This window comes from Jaculus jaculus, chromosome 12 (genome assembly GCF_020740685.1).
Source record: "Jaculus jaculus isolate mJacJac1 chromosome 12, mJacJac1.mat.Y.cur, whole genome shotgun sequence".
Taxonomy (NCBI): domain Eukaryota; kingdom Metazoa; phylum Chordata; class Mammalia; order Rodentia; family Dipodidae; genus Jaculus; species Jaculus jaculus.
Genome location: NC_059113.1, coordinates 88,712,059 through 88,726,917, shown reverse-complemented (window position 1 = coordinate 88,726,917; position 14,859 = coordinate 88,712,059). Strand labels below are relative to the sequence as shown.

The 14,859-nt window shown below is 42.0% G+C and overlaps 1 protein-coding gene across 2 annotated transcripts in view; it reads left to right on the top strand.

Moving 5' to 3' along the window:
- Positions 1-13,858, top strand: part of Clgn (calmegin) — a 48,763-nt gene extending 34,905 nt beyond the window's left edge. For both annotated transcript variants that reach the window (XM_045131345.1, XM_045131344.1), the window contains exons 9-15: positions 1,780-1,893; positions 2,002-2,152; positions 3,978-4,193; positions 5,571-5,696; positions 6,008-6,209; positions 10,893-10,993; positions 13,580-13,858. In XM_045131345.1, the coding sequence (XP_044987280.1) occupies positions 1,780-1,893; positions 2,002-2,152; positions 3,978-4,193; positions 5,571-5,696; positions 6,008-6,209; positions 10,893-10,993; positions 13,580-13,660 (991 nt within the window). In that variant the 3' untranslated portion in view covers positions 13,661-13,858. The remainder of the gene's footprint in view (positions 1-1,779; positions 1,894-2,001; positions 2,153-3,977; positions 4,194-5,570; positions 5,697-6,007; positions 6,210-10,892; positions 10,994-13,579) is intronic.
- Positions 13,859-14,859: the final 1,001 nt, after the last annotated feature.

Genomic DNA, 14,859 nt, shown 5'->3' with positions numbered 1-14,859 from the left:
GGAGTTGAGTGTTCTCTGTGTCTATCGCCTTCACCCTTGTGCTGGTACCAGGTTCACCAAGAAAGCAGCACTCTTGCTTGTTTCCCCACTTATTCTTAGTTTCAGCTGGGACCCTTTTGAGGTATGATGGGGTGGTTCTCTCCTTAGGATATGCATCTGTCTGAAAAAGAGAAGCAGATTCTCCAACAGAGAATAAAATTAGCACCAGACAAATGGGATAACCATTATTTTTTTTAGAGAGAGAATGTAATATGTATAGGCCCTCTTGTAGTCCATGTTTGGTGGGAGCTTGATAATGGAGAGCGGGTTCATTTTTGGATATGGCTCTGATTTGTTTCCCAGCTCCAGCTATGGGTTCTGTTCCACTGAACAGACCACTTAGCCAAATCAAGAGAAGTTGGTTTCCCACTATGGCTGTGTGCCACTATGTATGAGCATCACGACAGGTTATTTGCTGCTAAGTAGGTTAGACCATCAGTTGCTTAGACAGATACTGGTCCTTTTCCCCTAGTTGCTCATGTAGCACCTTCTGGAACTAGACGTGCTGTCTGGGGACTGACCCTCTTTTAGCTTCCAGCTATGTCACTCCATGTTACATGTCAACAGCATACAGTGTCTTCAGCAGTAGGGTCTTACTACTAACCTTAGGTGGATCATCAAGTACTCTGACAGAAATCTGTCTTCTTTTGGGAAACCTTGTAGGTCTCTCTGATCAAGAGCTCAAAAAGCTCCAGACAGAAAGAAATAAGATCAGAGCAGAAATTAATGATTTTTAAAGTTTTTATTTTTATTTATTTATTTGAGAGGAGGGGCCAGTGAGAGAGAATGGGCATTCCAGTACCTCTAACCACTACAAACAAACTCCAGACACATGTGCCACCTTGTGCATCTTTCTTATGTGGGTACTGGGGAGTTGAACTTGGGTTCTTAGGCTTCACAAGCAAGTGCCTTAACTGCTAAGCCATCTCTCCAGCCTCCATCGTAAGCTTTTTCTATCCTGCTTTTTAAGACTTTTTCAAAATATTTCCACAGACAAGTTCCACAGGTTTCTAAACCACATGTTCAAGTATAACCACAGCAACGATGCCAATTTCTCGGTACCAGTTTCCCATGTTAAAGTTCTAAAACTGTGACAAAATAACTCAGACAATCAACATATAGAGAGGAAAGATTTACATTGGCTTAACATTTCCAAGATTAGAATCCATGGTCACCTGGCTCCGTGGTTTGTGACTCTGCAGTGGGCAGCACATGATGGCACAGAAAGTGTTGTGAAGCAACACTGCTCCCATAACAGCAGAGAGAGTTTACCTGTGTAACAAGACCCCTTTCCTGAGCCATTAAGCTAGAAACCTGAAAGCAGATTAATCCAATCATGAAGTCGGGACCCTCAGGATCCAGTCACTCCCCCCCACCCTCGCCTGATCACAGGTGCATGGGAGACCATGCCTTCAACACAAAGAAGAACATTTAAGATCCAAATCATGATGGTACTCAGTATATATTTGTTACGGAGCAGATTTATAGGTGATAAAACCAGGTGTAGCATGCTATGTACAGAACTCTACATTTATGTAAAAAGTGTGTCTGAGCGTATGCAGCACAAGGGAAAAGGTACAGCAATGGCATCTCAGCACCATCACAGGTAGATGGGAGGGTGGGTGCTAACACAAAGATGGAGGGCCGAGAAGTACTGCTGTGGCGCCTTCTGAGTTCTGTAACACGTTTTACATTTAGAACTTGGTGGGTAATTATTTACGGAAAATAATGTACTTACAGGGACGAATCTGAACCTGCCCAAATAGAAGACTTGAGTGCTGTTAAACCCGATGGCTGGCTTGACGATGAACCGAAGTTTATCCCAAATCTGAATGCTCAGAAACCCAGTGATTGGTAAGCATTTCTCCTCTACCCTTGCCAGTTCCGTTGATTCTTCCTGGGTGTTCAGCAGACAGAAGAGACATCTAATTACCATCATGTCCTTTGTTCTAATCTCTTAAGGAATGATGATATGGATGGAGAATGGGAGCCACCTCACATGCCTAACCCAGCCTGTGAGATTGGATGTGGCAAGTGGAAACCTCCTATGATAGACAACCCGAAATACAAAGGAGTGTGGAGACCGCCGATGATCAGTAACCCTGACTACCAGGTAATAGCCGCTGCTCCAATTCCTTGGTAAACTTGAAATGGTCGTGGTATTTTCTCATACATCTAATTATCAGCAAGATCCTGTTTTTAGAAGATTGACGAGTAATTTCATGAAATCAAAGAAAGTAGACCTCAGACTAATAAGTAAAACATGCTTGGGCTGGGGTGATAGTTCAGTCAGTAAAGGGCTTACACTAAAACATGAAGACTTGCATTTGAGCCCAAGAACTCTTTTTTTTTAAAGCTAGACACACTGATGTGTACTGGTCATTCCAAGCCTGGGAAAATGGAGCCAGGTGAATCCATCAAACTTACTAGCCAGCTAGTGAATTCCTAATGGGTGAATGAGAAACCCTGTCTCAAAAAAGGTAGATGATACCAGAGGTTGTCCTCTGGCCTTCACACAGAAATACACATATGTGTATGCATACTCACATGCATGCTCTTGCACACAGATGAACATGCACACACATGCTAATAAAGCATCCTTAAAAAATTAAGGGAAGCCAGTGAACACCTTTAATCCCAGCACTTGGGAGGCAGAGGTAGGAGGATTGCTATGAGTTCAAGGCCACCCTGAGATTATATAGTGAATTCCAGGTATGTCTGGGCTAGAGCAAAATCCTACGTCAAGAGAAAAATTAAGAACTGAAGATAAATTAGTTCATATGCTTCTTCCCTAATAAACTGCTTTCGTAGTAAATTGCTGTTTCCTTTGGAATAAACTTTTATTCCAAAGTACGTGAATATTGATCAAGAAGACTCACATTATTCCTTTCAATAACTCATGTATATTCTTAATGTGTTTATTTTTTAAAATAAAATGTATTTATTTATTTGAGAGAGAGAGAGAGAGAGAGAGAGAGAATGGGCATTCCAGGGCCTGCAGCCATTGCAAATAAACCCCAGATGCATGTTCCCCCCTCCTTGTACATCTGGCTTACATGGGCCCCGGAGAATCGAACCAGTGTCCTTAGGCTTCGCAGGCAAATGTCTTAACCACTAAGCCATCTCTCCAGCCTAATGTGCTTATTTTTAGCATTATTCAAATTCAGATTCTTTTAGAAAAATATTCAGATATCTTTTCAGTATACCTGGCTTTTCCTATTATTGTTCATGTGACTCTCTAATTTTATCTTTGTAAACATTCAATGATATTTCTACCATTGTGTGTGTATGCTTGCAATTACATGTTCTAATTCACTATTTTTCACTAATCACAAAATCTTGTCTTTTGTTCCTATTTGTTTAATATCAGTCTCCCTCATTAGAATTTAAATGATATAACATGGAAACCATGTCTGTCTTGATAACCACCGTATCCTTAGTGCCTGGCATCAGAGTAGACATGAGTGATGGAAGGGTGAGCCAGCTATCACACTGTGTATTCCACTTGACTGACAGTGCAGTCATTTGAGAGATAACGAGATTTTTATATTAAATAATTGTTTTGGTTAGCGATGCCTGTCATGAGTATATGTTAAGAGGAGCAGCTGCACTTTTTAATCATACAGTGATCTTTCAGATTTGGGTAATTCTCATAACATGTCACCTTGAATCATTTAATCAAATCTAAAAACAGTATCCAAAATAGTATCACTCATGAAATTTAATTACAAAAGCTTGTGTGCATGCTGGATTTTCACTTTGCTTGTTTTGTAAATTTGAAGTTGGTATTATTTGTAAGATAGAATAAGCATCTTACACCCAGTATAGTTTGCTTTCTTAGTATTTTTGGCTACTTCCATTTAACAGCAACTGCCTGAACAGCATTTGTAATAAAAATCACTTCATTTGAAAATGTCTTCAATTACTGTGTCTTCCAGGGAATCTGGAGTCCTCAGAAAATTCCTAACCCAGATTATTTTGAAGATAACCATCCATTTCTTCTGACTTCTTTCCGTGCTCTTGGTCTGGAGCTCTGGTCCATGACCCCTGACATCTATTTTGATAATTTTATCATCTGTTCTGACAAGGAAGTAGCAGATCGCTGGGCTATGGATGGCTGGGGAGTGAAACTCATGGTAGCAAAGTCTAATGAGGTATGGTCGGGAGCAGACAGAAGTGATGTAACTGGATAGTAAGCACAGGACCCGCTCCTGGTTGTGGATGTACAGATACAGGCACAGTAACTACTAAATGCCAAGTCAATATACCTGAGGAAGTGTATGCATTCAGAATGTTGATCTTTTCTGCATAGAATATATGATGAGCTATGCATACCTATGTCTACACCCTTATCTCATTCATTAAATTACAAAAGCTTTAAGGGATTCAAAGTCTGTACCTAATAGAAATAACACTCCTTAGTTATCTTTTTAAAAACATTTTTTTGCCAGGCATGATGGTACATGCCTTTAATCCCAGCACTCAGGAGTCAGAGGTAGGAGGATCACCATGAGCTCAATGCCATCCTGAGACTACATCGTGAATTCCAGGACAGCCTGGACTACAGTGAGACCCCACTTCAAAAAAGCAAAATAAAAACCCATACACACACACACACACACACACAAACATTTTTTTTAAGAGAAAGAAGTAGAGAGAGAGAGCATACATGCGTTTACCAGAGCCTCTTACCACTGTAAATGACCTCCAGATGCATGTGCCACTTTGGGCATGTGACTTTACCTGGGTACTGGGCAATTGAACCCTGGTCATTTGGCAAGTGTCTTAACTGCTGAGCCATCTCTCCAGCCCATCCTTAGTGTCTTCATCACTATGGCAATGCCTACATGGTAATAGTAATGTATATTCATTTCAGCTATATTTGAAATACAAAGGATTTTAAAATTTAACATTATTAATTTGTGCTCCATTTCCCTCCAAAAATCTTAAAGTTTGCATAGAAAAGGCTAAACTAAATATTTCAATACAATGTATCTTGGAAAACATCTTTTAAACCATTTAACTGAAAAGTTTCTGCCTACATTTGGTTTCTTTGGACACTTGGCATTTGCAAGTGAAGCATTTGATGGCCTTCGGTTTTAATGAAATAAAATTTACAGGAAGACCACATGTGAACTTGATTACATAAAAAAGAAAAATAATTCCCAGGTGTGATTTTTATTAACAAGTTCCCTGAAAGCATAGAATAAGTGAACAGAGATGCCCATTGCTGAAGAATGTATACAATATACCCATAGAAGGTAGGCTAGCCTGAGATTTACCAGACACACGGGTATTGTTCTTCCTGATAGTTTAGAATTTTCTTTAAACCCTAGTACAGAGTCTCACTCAGTGATACATGCTAATAATTAAATTCTGTCTTGCAAAGACTAGGGCATGAGAATAAAATCAATTTTTGTTTTCCAGTTCATCACTTCCTGATAGACAACATCTAGGCAGGAAGTTCCTGTTTTGTATGCTGCATTTCCCTGTGGAAGTTTGTAAAATGTTTGTGCATCTTTCTCCTGCAGCCTGGTATCTTCAGACAGTTAATCATAGCTGCCAAGGAGCGCCCATGGCTTTGGTTCCTTTATCTGGTGATTGCAGTGTTACCAGTAGCCATAATTACACCATTATTTTGGCCAAGAAAAGCAAAGGTAAAAAATAAGAATTTTGTTCAACATTGCTTTTCAAACTGTGTTTGGGAATTCTATGAATTTAGATTGCAAGGGATTCTTGGGGGTTTTATTATTATTTTAATGTAGGTTCTGGGAATCAAATTCAGGTCCCCATGCTTGCAAGGCAAGCATTTTACTAACTGAGCTAGCTCACCAACCCTGAGCAAGGGATTACTCAATGCCACGAACTAAATTTCCTGTATAATTTCACTGGCAGTTTCTTGTGTCTGTTCTTGAAATTAATTAGGGTTTTGCTTTTAGTAAAATCAACTTTTATTATGCTTCCACAGAAAAAAGCTGAAGATACCAAATTTAAGAAAATGGACCTATGTATACCGCAATCAAAGGGAGCCTTGGAGGAGGAGGCAAAGAAAGAGGCCGTGCTGGAAACCGCAGTCCCGGAGAACGCAGTCCCGGAGACCACAGTCCTCGAGAAGCCAGAAGACGTGGAAGAGGAGAAAAAACAAAGTGACAGGGAAGGTGTTAAAAAAGGTACGACTATGATGACAGTGTATGACAGTGGCCCTTGATCATGACATCAACGCACCACAATGAAATAGTTGGCTATTATTTTTGCTCATTGTCAGACAAGGCAACGTGCCTTTGGCAATGAGGAGGGGTCTTCTGTCTGCACTCTTTGTCACTGTAGACAACAAAGCTGGTTCAGAGCACAGCTGTTGTTATGTCAGCCATTGCCACCCCCTTTTAAATATTTCATTTTTATTTGAAAAAGAGAGAGAAAGAGGGGAAGAGATACAAAGAGAGAGAGAGAGAGAACAGGCACACCAGGGCCTCCAGCCACTGCAAACAAACTCCAGATGCATGTGCCATCTTGTGCATCTAGCTTATGTGGGTCCTGGGGACTCAAACCTGGGTCCTTTGGCTTTACAGGCAAGTGCCTTAACAGTAACCAATCTCTCCAGCCCTGCCACACCCTTTTGTATGGACTTTGAGATGCTACTGAGTGACTTTTCCTGGAAGGATGTGAACCCCAGATAGGGCACCCACAATGAACCAAAGAAACACTCCCACCAAAGTCTAGCTTATTGACCCAGTGAGTTTATTGGGGTCATTTACAGGATATGGTGAGAGGTTACTTACAGGAACATGGGAGACTCAAAGGCAGCCTCATCACCAAAAAGCCCAGCCAACATGGGTGACAACTCATGAAAGCTGCATCCTTGGAGCTCCCTGTACCAACTACAGGCTGGTTTGGTGGCTAAAGAGTCCCTTCTCCCCAGCAACTGTTACTCCTTATATAACAGAGAGGATGGAAAATGGTTATGAATCTTGTTTCAGGAGTGCCCCCTCCCTCCGGTATTCCAACTGGGAGGAAATACCTACCCAACAGATGCAAAGCAAACTCAGGCAGCTATAGAAGTGCAGTGGGAAGGACAGGTGATGTAACAACAAAGTCAGCAGCCAGACCTCCCTGCAGCAGCTGACATCCATCAGGTCACTTACTGTACAGTCACTAGTCTTGAAAGCCGTGTTGGATCATTTTTTCTCATCTTGCACTCAACTCCAGATGGTGTTAGAACCGAGCAGCTGAGGCTGGGAGGTGATTCTTGGTTGAAACCTTGTGCATGTCCATACAGATGTAAACCCACCAATGTGCATGTACCCCAAGCCAAGATCCAGATTGAGCCTTCTGCAACTTAGGTCTCAAAGCATTATTTTAACTTAGTAGTTGGTGAAAAAAGTTGACTTAAAAGCAGACACTGTAAGTTCTCAAAGCATTATTTGTGGACTTCTTAGTTTTTTTAAAATTATTTTTATATTTTATTATTTATTTAATCATTTATTTATGAGAGAGATAATGGGTGCACCAAGGCCTCTAGCCATTGCACACAAATCCCTGATGCTTGTGTCACCATAGGTATCATCCTGTGTGCTGGGGCAGTCAGGTTCACATTGCTGGTAGAAATCACCCAACCAACAGCAGCTTGTGGGAAAAAAGAGGTTTATTTTGGCTTACAGGCTGGAGGGGGAAGCTCCATGATAGCAGGGAAAATGATGACATGAGCAGAGGGTGGACATCACCCCCTGGCCAACATAAAGTGGACCACAGCAACAGGAGAGTGTGCCAAACACTGGCATGGGGAAAGTGGCACCCATAAGCCAGCCCCCAACAATACACTTCCTCCAGGAGGCTTTAATTTCCAATTGCCATCAGCTGGGGAACCTAGCATCCAGAACACCTAAGTTTATGGGGGACTCCTGAATCAAACCACCACATTCTGCCCTGGCCCCCATAAACTGAGAACAATACATGATGTGAAATGCAATGCATTCATCCAACTTTAAGAGTCCCCATAGTTTTTATCAATTCCAATGATATTCAAACATCCCCATAGTCTAATATCTTTTAACTGAGCCATAAAATCCTCCCAAAAGCATAACGGCACAGAATAAACATTCACACTGCAAAAGATGGCATTGGCATAGCAAAGAAAATATTCAGCCAATATAAGGTTTAAAACAACCAGGGCAAACATCAAACTCTGTAACTCCAAGTCCAACAACTCTGGTTAGTGACAAATCTCCAAGTCTGATAATTCTAACCAGCAACAAGTCTCTAGTATTTCAATTCTGCCCCTCCAGCTAGGTTACTCACAGTCCTGGAAAACTTCATCAGGGCCAGCAGCTTTCCTTGGCAGCCATCTCACGGTCACGGCATCTCCACTGGGTCTCCACTGCAACTCACAGTTCATTCTCAGGGCTCCATCAGGTCTCCATGCAGGCACCAGCAAACCTGATTCACACTGCCCATGACCATTTCCAAAACACAAGACCATGTTGCAAATTCAATGACCCTCTTTCCTGCATTTCTTATACTCCATAATAACCAGGTAGGGTACCAGTTTGTTAATCCAGTGGGAAATGAAGCAGACTTTGAAGAACAGGCCACTTGCTTGACTACTCAGGCCCGTTCAAAAGAGTCTACATTCTCCCTGTTGCCCCAGTGCAGCTGGCCCAATCTCAAAGGTTGTAATCTGTCAAATGCAGCTGAACAGAGAGCAGTTCATCCAAAGATTTCTCTTTCTGTGCCATATCCCTCTGCTCACACCAGCTTATTTCTATGCAATGCAACCCTGTACAACTTCTCAGGACATAGGCATAACAGCAAGCTTTGAACACAAACTGCTAGACCAGTCCAAGGAAATATCTCTTTCTTACCCTCATAAGCCAAACACAGTCCATAGTTCTTACTGCATTCAGGTCTTTCAACTCTTACCAGCATAGTCCATGAAGCTGTACTTATAGCACTTCAAGGCATCTCTTAGGCCAAAGTTTCAAATCCTTCCACATTCCTCTTTAAAATCAGCTCCCAAAGCCACACAGTCAGGTGTCTAGCAGCAACCCCACTCCTGGTACCACTTTATTGTTGCAGTCAGGTTTGCATTGCTGGTATAAATCCCCCAATGGGCTGAAGGGATGGCTTAGCAGTTAAGGTGTTTGCCTGTAAATTTAGCCAAAAAGGACCCAGGTTTGATTCCCCAGGACCTACGTTAGGCAGATGCACAAGGGGACACATGCATCTGGAGTTTGTTTGCAGTGGCTGGAGGACCTGGCATGCCCATTCTCTCTCTCTCACCCACACTTTCTCTGTCAAATAAATAAGTAAAAATAAATATTTAAAAAACAAATGAAAAGAAATCACCCAACCAAGAGCAGCTTGTGGGAGAAAAAGAGTTTATTTTGGCATATAGGCTGGAGGGAGAAGCTCCACGATGACAGGGAAAATGACAACATGAGCAGAGGGTGGACATCACCCCCTGGCCAACATAAGATGGACAATAGCAACAGGAGAGTGTGCCAAACACTGGCATGGGGAAACTGGCTATAACACCCATAAGGCCACCCCCAACAATACACCACCCCCAACAATACACCACACCCAGGAGGCTTTCGTTTCCAATTGCCATCAGCTGGGGAGCCTAGCATCCAGAACCCCCAAGTTTATGGAGGACATCCAATCAAACCATCACATATGGGCCCTGGGGAATTGAACATGGCTCCTTAGTCTTTGCAGGCAAGTGCCTTTACTGCTAAGCCACCTCTCTAGCCCATGGAAGTCTTAGTTTTGATGCTTCAATGTACCTTAGTGACATTGGTAAATACCTCATTTTGGAATATTTAAGGGTCAAAGTATCCTTATTTGAAAAGATACATTTACTTGCCCCCGTTGCCCACACTATGCATGTGGAAGCACATGGGGAGTTGGCTTTCCTGTCCCCAAACCTAATTTTTGGTGGTGGCATTTTAACTGTATATAATTGCCAGTGCATAATTACTGGCTTTTCATGCAGTTTTTGCAGTGCCTTACACATGCTAAGCAATCACTCTACTTCAGATCTCCTGTCCCTTCATGTGTTTTGTGCGAGGTTTAGCTAAATGGAATCCATTGGAAAGTTAGTACCTGAAAAGTGCATGACAGTGTCCACAGAGCACAAGCATAAGTAGACAGCAGGTTGAAGCATAAATGTCATGCAAATGAAGGGAATAGCACTAGGAAATGCATACACCAAGTAGGTAAAAGCTGCCAGGCATGGTGGGTGTGTCTTTACTCCCAGCACTGTGGAGGCAGAGGTAGGTCGCCATGAGTTTGAGGCCACCCTGAGACTTCAGAGTGAATTCCAGGTCAGCCTGGAACAAGAACAGGGCTAGAGAGGTGGCTTAGCAGTTAAGGCATTTGCCTGTGAAGCCTAAGAACTCATGTTCAAATCTCCAGGTCCCACGTAGCCAGATACGCAGTGACACAAGCACACAGTGTTGCACATGCACACAAGGGGGCGCATGCGTCTGGAGCTTATTCCCAGGGCTAGGACCCTGGCATGCCCATTCTCTCTCTCTTTCTCTCTATCTCTGTGCCTCCCTCTCTCTCTCTCTCTCAAAATAAAAAGAGGAAAACCAAAAAACAAAGAAAATGTAAAAGCTGATAATTCTTTGAGTGTCATATTACATATAAAATTATAGACATGGTTCTTGCTTCAAAAGGTTAACTCATTCATAAAAATATGGTAAGATAATGTTTATAATTGATTTTTTTCAATTTTGGAAGAGATTGCTTTTTAAGATTTGAATTTAAATAAATTCCCTATATTTGCAATACTTTTCAGTAGCAAAATTCTAGTTCATTGGGTCTTTACCTTTCATAAAATCTGATTCTAGAAGAGGAAGCTGAACCTGGGGAGCACAGTGAAGAAGAAGTAGAAATCGTAGAAGGACAAGAGGAGGGCAGTAAATCAAATAAATCTGGATCAGAGGACGAGGTAACACGTCTGTCACAGCCAATAAACTTGTTTCTGTGTACAATTATTACCCATGAACGTTACCCACTGAAAGCAGCAGCCTAAGGTGTGTGAAGGAATTCTTTGTCATATTCCTCTCAGCCTTTCTGTATGTGTGTACCGTGCATGTAGTATCTGTGTTTATGGGGGGGGGGCTACATGCATGCATATGTCCAGGTGCATGAGCACAGGTCACAACATGTGGAAGCCAGAAGAGGACATTGGATGTCCTCTGTTGCTCTTCTCTTAGAGCATGAGCGGACCAGATCTCAGTTAGACCAGTGAGGTTCAGCGGTCCTCCTGAATCAATCAGCCTAGCTCAGGGCAGGGGCTGCAGGTACACATGGCCACACCCAGAATTTTATGTGGACACCAGGGGGTGACTTCGTATCTTCATGCTTGCACACAAGTGTTCTTCCCCATTGATCCATCTCCCCGGCCCCCCTCCCACCTTTCTTTAAGAGCCTTCATGTTTGTTTGTTTTCTTTTTAATTGAAAATACCATGGTGTTCATTATTATCTTACACTCATTAAAGCAGCAACAGCCTGTGACACAGGGAATGCACAGGCAGAACTGAACCTGTAAAAACATCATGGTGTTATGAAAAGGAGTCATAAACAGATCATGTAACCATTTAAAGCAATCACTACTGCAAGATAACTCACAGCTGTTGTGAAAAACATAATTGTCTCAATGAGCTCACTTAGAAATATTTCCTACACTGGGTAGTTGAGTACTTGGCTGTCTGATGTGGTGTTATCACAAATACTAATTTTATATAATCGTTATATAAAATGTACTTCTTTTGTACCATCTTATGAAATGGAACGTTCCACAATGTCTGTCTTCTCCTTAGATAATCAGAAATTACTTGGGGTGCAACTGGGAGCTACAGGTTCCTTTGTTGTACTGCATAAACCAAACCTGTGCTCTCTCTTCCACAACCCTTCAAAGCAAACAAAAGCCAGTCCCCAGCCTGCACCGTGGCAAGCTGATGCCTAGGGGCCCGAGTGCTCTGTTATATGTGAGAAAGTAACTGTGAGGATGTTTCCCAAATAAATGAGTTGTTGGTTTTGTTTTCTAAAGCTGGCTCAGTATACGTTCCTGGTTACTGGCCTTAGCTGCCTGACTGCCTCTGGGTCTTTCAGGGGACTTTGAGAATCCTCATCTAACGTGGACATCCATTTTTAGGTGTATCTGGCTAAAGACGATTTTTCCAGAGCGGTTTTCAGTAGCCCGTTTCAGAGGCATTAATGTGACACTTAGGAGCTGGGGAGGTGACTGACCTTATGGACTAAGCGACCTGAATTCAGAGCCCCAGGACCGACATGAATGCTGGCCTGGCATGGGGCTCACCAGTACTGCAATGCCAGTACTCGGGAGAGAAGGGACTTCTGGTGCAAGCTGGCAAGCTAGACCAGCTGAATCAGCAAGCTGTAGGTTCAAGTGATAGACTGTCGTCTTTTTTAAAAAAAAATTTGTAATTTTTATGGGTAGGGGGAGAATTGCTTCACCAGGGTCTCCAGCCACTGCAGTCACACTCCAGACGTGTGTGTGCCACCTTACGCACATGTGTGACCTTTGTGCACTTGCGTCACCTTGTGCATCCGGCTTATGTGGGACCTGGAGAGCTGAACATGGGTTCTTAGGCATCGCAGGCAAGTGCCTTAACTGCTAAGCCATCTCTCCAGCCTCAGGTCCTGTCTCAGTAAATAAAGCGGAGAGCAACTGAGGAAGATAATTGACGTCAGCCTCTGGCTTCCATAGGCACCTACACATGCATGCGTGTGCACGTGCATGCACACACACACACACACACACACACACACACACACACACACTGACATGACAGTCATTTCCTTAAGTATGTGTGGTAGCCACACTCACTTCACAAAACACTTTAATTCCATCTCCCAGTCTTTTGGTGCACTTAGGTTTGTCAGTAAGTGAAAATGCCAAATGGCAGAATCTGTGTAGTGTATGGCTGTGAAATGGCCTTAGTTTAATATCCTTAATTTTATTTTGTTCCTAAAGTTTGCTTTCATGAACACATATTCTAAAAGGTAAAGAATTAAAGAAGAGAAAAACATTGAACCATTAACATTTGATCATTTGTTTTCCTCTCTTCTAAGATTTTGGAAGTATTCATTCCAAAAGTTCTGACAATGTCTCCATAAACCATCTTAGCACTTCTTTGCTTACATAGATTATGTGAGAAATACTGCTTGTTTAGCCCATAACAGAAACATGATATAACTAAACTGTGACACTGAGACCAAGTTCCACATCACAAATAAATGGTGAGTGGAGTAGAGGTCCTGGCCATGTGCCTATTTTATAAACAGGGTCATTCTAAAACTAAAGTGATGCCAATTATAAGCAAATGAGACATCACTGGCGATGTGCACTGAGGACCCACTGCATGAAACAAAGGTGCACATCTATGTCTTTTAAGATCACACTTAACCCACCGAAACCTGTTTTATAGAGAACAAGAAGTGTATTCGCAACCACCAGGTGGTTACATGTTGTACTAAAGTCTGTGTTCCCACAATTTTCTTTTCTAGATGAAAGAAGCAGATGAGAGCACAGGGTCTGGAGATGGGCCAATGAAGTCACTACGCAAAAGAAGGGTGCGGAAGGACTAACGTGTGTTCAAGTATTCTTAATGACTGAGAGAGAGAGAGAGAGAGCGAGCTGGCATGAAACGACCCGCAGAAGCTCTTCCAACTATCTAGTAATGTTAGTCTTTCAAATGCTTGTTTCCGTCTTTCTTTTCAGGGGGAAAAAGTAACTTTGAAATTATCTGGGCTTGGAATTTAGAATAAAAGAAAAGCACAACATTACATATGAGATTCAAGAGATTAATATATTTAGAAGTTACAGTTTTGAGTTGGAAGATAGCTTTGGTTTTGCAGAGCAAAATAACCTCATCCTAACTGGGAAAGCCAGCGTTGACACTTTACACTTGTGAGTATGCAATAATATAACTGGTGGTTTTGTAAAAAACAAAATCCGAGAGTATAAAGGTTGAGTCCATCAGCCATTTAAAGCTCACCTAGCTTGTGCAGTCATTGGCACTTGTTGACATGCATTCTTTAAAGAGGCGCTTTGTTGACAGGTAAGTCTAAGTGTCACTTATGGAATCACTAGGTAACATGGAAGCATATTTTACATTGGAATATAAAGGTAGGCTTATCAAAACCAAAAGATAGTATAGGGCTTCTCCCCAACCTTTTATACTTGCTTCATGCCAGAATGGCTTACCCCTTTCACGAAATTGCTTACGCAGTCATTGCCCTTCAAAGTACAACTTTAAATGTTTCTTCTTTAAATTACACCTTCTTTGCATACAAATTATTAGAGAGGCTTCAAAATATCTTTTAAAAATGTATTTATTTATTTATTTGTTAGAGAGAGAGCATGCACATGCCAGAGGCTCTAGCCACTGCAAACAAACTCCAGACTCATGTACAACCATGTGCACCTGGCTTACATTGGCTCTAGAGAATTAAAGCTGGGTCCTTAGGCTTCGCAGGCAAATGCCCTAACCATGAAGCCATATCTCCAGCTCCAAATTTTCTTATTATCGTGAGAGTCTAATGGTTCATACCAATTCCTCACGCTTTGTGTTTTGATCTGTCTTGTGTTCTGATTGGATTTTAAGTCAGCACCTTCCCAGCTGCCTTTGAGGTGAATGAGCGCCTCAATTACTTCTGTTCTTCCTCTAGAGCAGTTGCCAAGAGTCCCTGGACTATCTTATGGTTAAGCTGTGCTGTTCTTTCATTTCAACATTTCATTGTGGAGCATTTTGTGTGTGAGTAACAGGAGTCAGCCCTGTAGATGT